The sequence below is a fragment of the Oreochromis aureus genome, linkage group 17 (genome assembly GCF_013358895.1).
Source record: "Oreochromis aureus strain Israel breed Guangdong linkage group 17, ZZ_aureus, whole genome shotgun sequence".
NCBI lineage: Eukaryota > Metazoa > Chordata > Actinopteri > Cichliformes > Cichlidae > Oreochromis > Oreochromis aureus.
In genome coordinates, this window is record NC_052958.1 from 23,066,255 (window position 1) to 23,075,573 (window position 9,319).

The 9,319-nt window shown below is 46.5% G+C and overlaps 1 protein-coding gene across 1 annotated transcript in view; it reads right to left on the reverse strand.

Annotated features, from left to right (window-relative positions):
• The window catches only part of LOC116313813 (potassium voltage-gated channel subfamily D member 2-like), a 107,292-nt gene extending 98,721 nt beyond the window's left edge, over positions 1 to 8,571 (reverse strand). The window contains exon 1 of the mRNA XM_039600654.1: positions 7,151 to 8,571. Coding sequence (XP_039456588.1) covers positions 7,151 to 8,262 — 1,112 coding nt within the window. The 5' untranslated portion in view covers positions 8,263 to 8,571. The remainder of the gene's footprint in view (positions 1 to 7,150) is intronic.
• Between the last annotated feature and the right edge of the window lie 748 nt (positions 8,572 to 9,319).

A 9,319-nucleotide genomic window follows, 5' to 3' on the forward strand; every position in this document is an offset into this window, starting at 1 on the left:
TGTGTGTGTGTGTGTGTGTGTGTGTGTGTGTTTGTGTGTGTGTGTGTGTGTTTGTGTGTGTGTGTGCGTGCGTGTGTGTGTGTGTGTGTGTGTGTGTGTGTGTGTGTGTGAGGTGCAGCTGGGCAGCAGTGTATTTATCTCTTCGTCATTGATATTCACAGCCAGCTCCGGATCAATGAGCCCTGACACTCGGCCTATTATTTCATTTCTGGTGTCTAAAAGGCGAAGCCACGACTCGGCTAAATTGTTTTCCATTTGGTTTTGGCTGACTCGTCACAAAGAGTGAGGCGAGGGGGAGGCTAGCAGGGAGCGGCCCTCCTGAGGGAGTGAAGGATGGAGGAGGAAGAGGAAATAGCCTCTGACCCTGCAGCCGAACCTTTGGAAGGAAAAATTGGGTGAGAGATAGGCCGAGCTCGCGTTCAGTCAGATCACTGCTGCCCATCGTGAACACGAACACATGTAGAATACGAAGGTTATCCGTCCGCTCTGAAAAAAGCAGATTTAAGTGTAACAGAAGGACACTGACTTTATTTCACACAGTTTAAAGATCTCAGTGAGCAGCACACGTCTAGAGCTTCTGGTTAGTAAGTTGGTGTTTGCTGGTTTGGGCACAAATGTTACTCGATCTCAGATGAAGAAAGAAAATTAATACTTTTAATACTTTTAATTTTTTTGTTCTAATTTTCCCAGATCTATACAGCATTTTTAATCATCCCAGTTTTCTTTAGAAAGTATAAATCATTTATATCAGCACACAATAACTAAACAATATTTTCATGACCAGACCAATATTTAACTCTGTAACGCTCAGAGCCGTAAAATCGAGTTAAACAGAGGGTTAGCTTCCAGATTACACCCAGTATTAAACTCCAGTAAACGTTTGAGCTGTTGCTGAGAAAGCATCACACCTTAAACCAAAGAAATCACTTTAGACCTGAGAAAAAGAAAAAGGAGGTGGCTATACAAAGTTATCACAACGCAGTGAGAAGTGTGAGAAACGAGTGAGAAGGATTATCCAGAAATTCAAAGAGAAAAGTAGAGAACAGGCCCGGCAGAGGCAGGAAGCAAAGATTTCAAAGACTGAAAGGAAACTAGTGAGAGTCTGAAGAGCCCAGAGCAACTGCTGAGACATGAGCGAGGGACTCATAGCCTCAAAGAAGACGGTCACGAGAACCACCCTGAGAGGCTGCAGACCGAGAACAACTCCACTTCTGCAGAAGAGACGCCTTCATGTCAGACCGAAGTATGCTGAGGATGACCTGGAGACAGATCCTACAGACTGAAGCGTCCTTTGGTCAGATGACATGAAAAAAGAGCTCTGTGGACACAGAGACGCTGCTCATGTTTGTGTCTGAAACAGGGAATCTCATCGAGGTGAAAAGAATCACGCAGAGAGAAGGACATTTGAAGAAAACCTCAGTCAGCAGCACAACTGGGGAGAAGAACAACCTCCAGAAAGCCAAAGTGAGCTTTACTGACCAGGCCACACAAAGCCCCGACGACCAGATCATCAGATCTGGAGGAAACTGAGAGGTTCTCCAAAGAAGAACGGGCTGGGGTCGTTTAGGAGATGAGTGTGATACAATTGCAGTCTGTTATCCAGCAAAATGAACTGACAAGCAACTGTTAGCATGAGGGGCCCTGTAGATTTACCCTGTAGGTTTGTTTTGGTGGAATAATTTAGTTTTTGTGTGCAAATTAAAATAATGCAAGCATCCAAAGTAAAATCAAGATTTTCAGAAAAGTGTGTTAATGTATATCTTTTTATTTACCTTAAAGATGAGAGTCAGTGTTTTATAGTCAAGGATTTTATATAGATGACTTCATGTCCATCATGCAGCTGTTGGTGCTGATGTTACTCTCATTGGATATTTCTACAGTAACCTCCACCCTGTACCCACCTGGGTCACGTTACCCCCCAAAAATGCAAATATTCCCATGTGAAATGTGACGTGTAGACAGCTGTGAATCAGATCTCATCATCATCATCGCTCATCGCAGTATGTGAGTCAGTTTGTGTGAGAAACACATTCGCTACAACCGGCACAGAAAGCAGAACAGATGGTGTCAGACTGCATGTGTGGACAGTTTGTTCCCATTTAAAACAACAAGCTGCATCATACACATTCAGATCATCAGCAGCTCAAAACCTACAAATGTGTGAAACCAGAAGATCAAAAGATTTGTTGCTGGTAAAAACGCCTCATGTTTGCGATCCAGCAGACAGCGGCTCGCAGTTCTTTACCTGCTGCAGAAAACATCAGATCTACAGAGTTTGATGCAAATCGAGACAAATATGATGTTTTTAAGAAAGCTGTGAATTTGATGGTTAATGAAGTAACTCTGCTGGTCTTTCTTGTTGCAGTCTGAAGTTGTATTTGGAAAGTGTCCAGCTGACACATGTCCAGGATCTCACAGGGTACCAGGAAGCCAAGTGAAGCCCAAAGTCCAGCTTTCATCTGGCAGCAGCGGTAAACAGTGAAAGCTGAATGGGAGTAACCGCCGAAGCTCTTTTGTGATCTGAGGGGTTTCTGTCATATTTCAGAATGACTGGATGTGCATCAGAAGCAGAATAAATGTGTAAACATATTTAAAGGAAAAACCTCACAGCACACAGATGTTTTCATTTTTTGCTTCGGTCTAACTAAACAAAACCAAACACATGAACTTCAACTACGTGCCTCAAAAAGCTGTGGCCCCACGCCCTCCAGAGGGAACAAGGTCGTTTAAATGACTCTAATGATCAACAGAACAGGAAGTGAATTCATGAGAGTCACAACAAAGGAGCTTTTTCCTCTTCACTGCAGCTCCTGCAGTTTTTGGGAAAAGCCTCATCACCACTAAAATGCAAATCCCACCACTTCACCTAATAAGCCTCTTCATCAGCTTCCTCTTCTTTTCGGCTCTAATTGTCTGTCATCCAAAATAATCACCCCCCAGCCTCAGAGTGTCATTAAAGTGGTCATTTCCAGATTACACAGGAGCAGCATTTTGGGACGAACTGAACTCTCTTCTGACGACACAAACCATCTTTTCTGCTTGGCTGCTCCTCTAGGTGGCTTCATTACAGAGCCCATTAAGAATAATCACTGTGTGTGCGTTCTGAGCGCCTAATGCATTAATTTAATTAGCAGCATTAACAGCGTATCATCCCACAGAGAGCGGAGAAGAAGAGACAGCCGGGATGGAAGCGTGGCAGTAAAAACAGCCGTGAAGGAGGTTAGAGTCTAAGCGACAGTCGGACCCTGGACAGCAAGTCTGCAATCAGTCAAGCCTGCATCCAGGTCTCCTCTCTGGGATCGATTTATTGCCCTGTGAGGAGTCAGAATCGAATCCCTGATCCACAGCTGACTGCATGAAACAGTTCAAACTGAGGAGGAGGGTCTGCGGAAGAGCTGGTAAAATTCCTCCTAATGTAAGTTTGGATTTTAAGCTACTGCACAATCCACTTTGTATTGTCTCTGTCCTGTCTTTGTTTATTGTACATAGATATAGTTAGTAATAGTACCTTTTTATCCCTTATTTTTACCCAAATTTAGCGAGTTATTATTTATTTGTAATTCCTAGTTTTATATCTCTTGAAAATATATTTTTTTATATTCTTATAAATGCACCATGGGGGATTGGGCTGAAATGGCATTTCAGTGCGCTGTATACTGTGTATATTGTTGTATTGACAATAAAGACCTTGAATCTTGAATCTTGATTTCCTGCAGCAAACAGCTAAACTGCCTTCAACCTCCTTTGAAGAAGGTTTCTCTCTAACAATGACTTCAGAAAGTCTCAAGACTTTCATACAGGAAACAAGGGTTCAACTCACACCAGAACGTATAGTATATACATATATATATATATATATATATATATACAGTATATACTCAGACATTAATCAATACTAAAATAACTACTGAGTGAAGATACAATAGTCTTTTTTGCCTCCTCCTTCTGACACACACACACAGATCCTCCCTCACTAACAGCTAAAGTAGGTAACGTTAATAAGACCGAACACTTTAAGTGGAAGGTCAGAGGTCAGTAAACCTGCTGTTTCAACAACAGTGGAATACTTTACACTTAGTTAAAATAGTAACCTGGCCAGAGCACATTAGCATTAGCCGTTTAACTACTAGCAGTTCCATAGCCACATTTTGCCACCTGTTATCATTAGCGTAGCAATTGCAGCTTTAGTTAGATAAAGATAAATAATTATAGCAGCTGATCGGGTCACAGCTGGCGCTTTGATCAGGGACAGAGTTGTTTACAGACATGTGGAGATGCGTGTGGGGTGCTGCTGTGCAGACCAGCAGGGGGACGTAGCTGAACTGAGCAGAGAGTCCAGAGGGTGGAGAACCAATTGGAGCAAATAATGAGTGAAACCTGGAACAGAGCAGCTAATCAGACAGTCTCAGGCCTGAAAAGCAGACAGACAGACACTGTGATCAAATTTAACTTTTCTACTTTTACATGGTTTATTATGAATAAATAAATGTTTTTCTGGCAGCTGTGAGGTCAGTGTAACGCGCAGCAGTGAGCAGTTCAGTTTTTATATCCTCTTCCTCATCTGATCTTATTTATATACCCATAAAGCTCTTCTTCTGAAATAATAAATTATTTAGATGTGTTTGATTTTGTACTGTACCCTTTGTTTATTAGTGGTTTCTAAAAAAATATTTTACCTTCACGATCTGTAACGAAATGGTCTAAATAATTTGTAAAATGAATACAAGCTCTAAACGCAATCTTAAACACTTAAATCTAATTTATAATTGGGATAATTTGATTAAAATTTAATATTACTGCTGTTCTTGCAGGATGGGGTCAACGTGTTTAAAATTCTAGTATCATGACAACCACTCTTGTTTCACTACCTCTGTTTTAATCTTTATAGATTATTATTTAATATCTATCTAAAATGACTTCTTCAGGTTCATAAACAGCTGCAGCAGAAGGCTCTCCTGTTTCTGTTGATAGCGGCTTGATGAGTCCCAACAGATGATTTGTTACTGAAAGTAGATCTGGAACAAAAGCAAGAAAAACATGTGAAACATCATCCAAGAGGAAGTATTTCCCTCCGAATGGAGCTGAGCATCAGCTCAGTTGCAGCGTGACTTTAAGAAGCTGGAGGTGAAATGAAGTCTTCAGGATGTGAAGACTGAATCTAAGGGTCTGAAAGTAAATATGAAAGAACACAGAGTGATTATGTGACAGCCGGGTGACTCCTCTCCTCTAATCTCTGCTGTTTCTACAGACAACACTTTAATCCCAGAGTTTAGTCTGTAAGGCAATCACACAACAGTCTGTTACATCACTGAGTAACCTGGCCTTTCTGCCGCTGTCCTCTTCCAGCTGCGCTCTGTCCTCATCACTAAAGGACACGATCCTGAACAGCCAGAGACGATATGAGGAGGTAGCCTCTAACTGAATTCACCTCAAATATGAGGCGTGCCGAGGTTTTGATCCCAGCAGACTCGGTCTGTAATTTCCTGAAAATATTAATAAGTTTGATGCTGTCTGAGACGCTGTGAAAAAAGCTGCACGTCAGCAATTCCACCTGAATCACGCAGATTACATCGGTTTAAAGAAATTACACAACTGAGTGAGGGAACATTTTTCCACATTTATGCTTTTATGAGGAAACGTTTCCAGCATTTACACATTTCCCTTTAATTTCATTAATTCAGAGACTGAAAATGAGCGTTTTACACTGAGGCATGGGAAGCAGCGAGACCCGAGCCCGCTCTCATGTTCACGAGCAGCAGGAGATCATGTGACTGAATAATACATGCGTGTTTGTGCCGTGTTGTGTCTGTGCCAACAGAAACATTACACACACACACACAAATCACAGTGTATGGTGCTGCAGGTCCTCGGACGATCGTGGCTCAAGAGTTGGGAGTTCGCCTTGTAATCGGAAGATTGCCGGTTCGAGCCCCCGTCTCGGTCGTTGTGTCCTTGGGCAAGACACTTCATCCGTTGCCTACTGGTGGTGGTCAGAGGGCCCGGTGGCCCAGAGCATCTGCAGGGAGTTTAACAAGGCCTGAAAACACAACTGCAGCACCAGCAGCTATATAAAAAATGTTCCTCAGAGACAAACTTGTGAAGTTTTCTCACAGCAGAGGACACAGCTCGATCAGAAGGTCTGAGCTCACCTGAGGTTTACACGTCAAACATTATCCTAATGCAGCAAGCGCTCATGTGTGTGTATGTATGTGTGTGTGTGTGTGTGATTACAGCGAGCGTCCGGTCCTACTTTCAGTTCTCCAGCTGCTTCAAACAATCAACATCCAGCCTCATGATCTACTGTTACTATGGTGATGTAACTGGTAAGACATGAACCACCTTCATAACCCTGAAAAAACACAGTTACACCTGAACATGCCTCCAAAACCACAGATCTGTGTGTGTCACTGTGTGTGTGTGTGTGTGTGTGTGTGTGTGTGTGTGTGTGTGAGAGAGAGAGAGAGAGAGAGAGAACTTGAAGCTCCAAATGTTTTCTGACACACAGCGAGGCTGGTCATGATTTTGAAATATTCAGTGTTCACTACTTCTCAAGAAGATCGAACCATTCCTGCAGCTGTATGCTGATCTAAAACATGCTTTGCTTTAACATCATCTGCAGGTGGCGCTAACACATCTACACAGTTTTTTGCCCCTATGAAAAAAACAAGAAAAACATGAAGAACATGATGGAGCAGTAAAACGTGGCTCGTGAGGCACAAACAGGAGAAAGATTTCTAATCCAAACTGCAGCCCGTGAAGCTTAAACACCACAACTCACAACGTCCCATTACTGACAGAGGCGTGCATCACCGAGCTGTAACTAACCCAAACTAACATAAACGTGCAAAACCTTTCTATTTACATACTCGAGCTAACAACGAGCTGCATTCTCACCCCTGCAGACTCACACCCTACTGCTGAGCTTCACTCTTTCTGTTTCTGAAACGGAGGCAGCAGAAGTATGTGACCATAGAAACTCAAGTGTCCTTTTTACTGAGACAGCGGCAGCTCTGATTCAGCACCACGGACAGCTGCCCTTAAACACTGAAAACTGATGTCTTCAAACCAAACACCAACACGCTCTTAGCTCCGCCCATTTTTGGACATGAAGCTCCACCCACTTCATACACACACGGTCAGCATCACCTACCCCAGCGTCGTCATGGTCACGATGGTGTACCAGAAAGCTGCAGGGATGCTGGTGAACTTGCTCCCAGACATGCCCTTCTCGGCGTAGAACATGACAGTGGCGAAGATGATGATGGCCATGGTGAGCGAGAAGAGCAGGAAGCCGAGTTCCGAGGCGCAGCTCTTCAGCGTGTAGCCCAGGATGCGAAGTCCCGCAGAGTGCCGCGAGAACTTGAAAATCCGAAACACCCGGAAAACGCGTAGTGTGACGAAGGCACCACTCACGTCCTCGTTGTCGGTCATGACCAGGCCAATGTAGTACGGCATGATAGCCACCACGTCGATGATGCTCATCACGCTCTTCACAAACTTGTAGCGACTGGGAGCGGCCAGCAGGCGGAGCAGGTACTCCACGGTGAAGATCATGACACATGCGGTGTCCAGGCAGAAGAAGGCCAGCTCGTACCGCTCACCGCACGACATCACCTTGACACGGTTGGGCGCGGTGCCACACGGGACCGTCTCCACCACATTGGCGAGCACCGACACTGCGATGAAGAACCCAGTGACATAGTAGAAGACCAGAGCCATGGTGGATGTGTGTGGGTTCTCGAAGGCACGCCACATGCTCTCCCGGAAGCTCATGTCCACGGGCACCGGCTCATTGGACTGCTCGATGTCCTCATCGTCCTGGATGCGCTCCTGGTTCTCGCGCCGCCGGTCCTTGTAGTCCTCGTAGCAGCAGTCCCCGATGATCTCAGGGACGATGCCGAAGAACGCCAGCTCCTCGTCATACGCCGCAATGCACTCCTGCCGGGGGTAGTGCAGCTTCCCAGTTCGGTAAAAGTTGAGGATGTGACGGAAGATGTCCGGGTCACGGTCAAAGAAGAACTCGTTGGTCTCCTCGTGGAAGAAGAAGTCTCGCTCTGTGCTGCCCAGCAGGGTGTCCGGGTAGCGCTCCAGCGTGTCCCGCCATGTCTGGAACCTCGTGCCGCTCACGTTTAGCACCAGCAGCCCGTCCTTCGTGCGCCGCTTCTCCTGTGGCGGCAACGGCATGGGCGCGCTGGCCACCGGCATCCAGCCAATAGCCGCCGCGCGTGCGAACGGCAGCCACGCGGCCACTCCCGCCGCCATGCTGCTCCCAGAGCCGTGCGCGCGCTCAGAGAGGGGTCAGGCCGAGCCGCGGGAGGACATGCGGGGGAGGGGGGCAGCCGGGGAGCCCGAAGAACGGGCCGTACGCACCGGAGCCACGCGGCGGGGTCACGGACGTCCACGTGTGCCGCGCGTGTACAGAAACGCTTTAAAGTGGGAAAAAGTCTCAGAGCGTCGCTCTCCTCTTTGATTCGCCGCTCGGACCCGCTCCACGCGCACACACGCGGCCGCCACGCATGCTCTGTCCGCCAACGGTCCCCCTGATCCCGAGAGCTGAGCGCGAGGAGCAGCGCGAGGAGCAGCGAGGACAGACTCGACGCTGCGCTGAGGAGGCTCGCTCTCACACAGAGAGAGAGAGAGGGAGGCGCACACACTCCTCTCTCTCTCTCTGAGGGGGCGTGTCATGGAGCAGCTCTCGGATCAGATGGAGACACGCGGACCGTGTGTAAGCCCTGGCGGGCACGCGCGCCCCCGTCAGGTGGAGCAGAATGTTTTAGGGTCCACGGGGAGCGCGCAGGACGTCTCTGTGTTTTTCCTCAGGCAGCAGGAGTCCGAGGAGGAGGAGCCCCGCGTTCATGTACTTATTACAAAAGTTCCCTGCATGAAGGAGAGCTGTGGGAACTGTAATACCTGCAGTATTACAGTTCCCAAACTACGGCTCTGCTTTGGTTCAGCAGGTGAATCTCAGCGGTCCCATCATTAACGTGAGAGAAAAAAACTGTGCGTGTGTGTGTGTGTGTGAGAGAGAGAGAGAGAGATGAAAGCTGTGTGTGTGTGTGTGTGTGTGTGTGTGTGTGTGTGTGTGTGTGTGTGTGTGTGTGTGTGTGTGTAAAATATCCAACATTTCCAAGATTTATGAGAAAGAGCGCTGCTGTGTCCTCCTGTGTTTGTTCTTGTGTGGATCTGAATCTGAAGCAGCTTAATGCAAAAGCAGAGTGGACACACTCTCCCAGCACACGGGTCAGTATAACATCTTAACTGTGGTCTCTGATGCTGTCAGGGATCCGTGTAAAGCGCAGCAGAAGAATGAAGTTAAAGG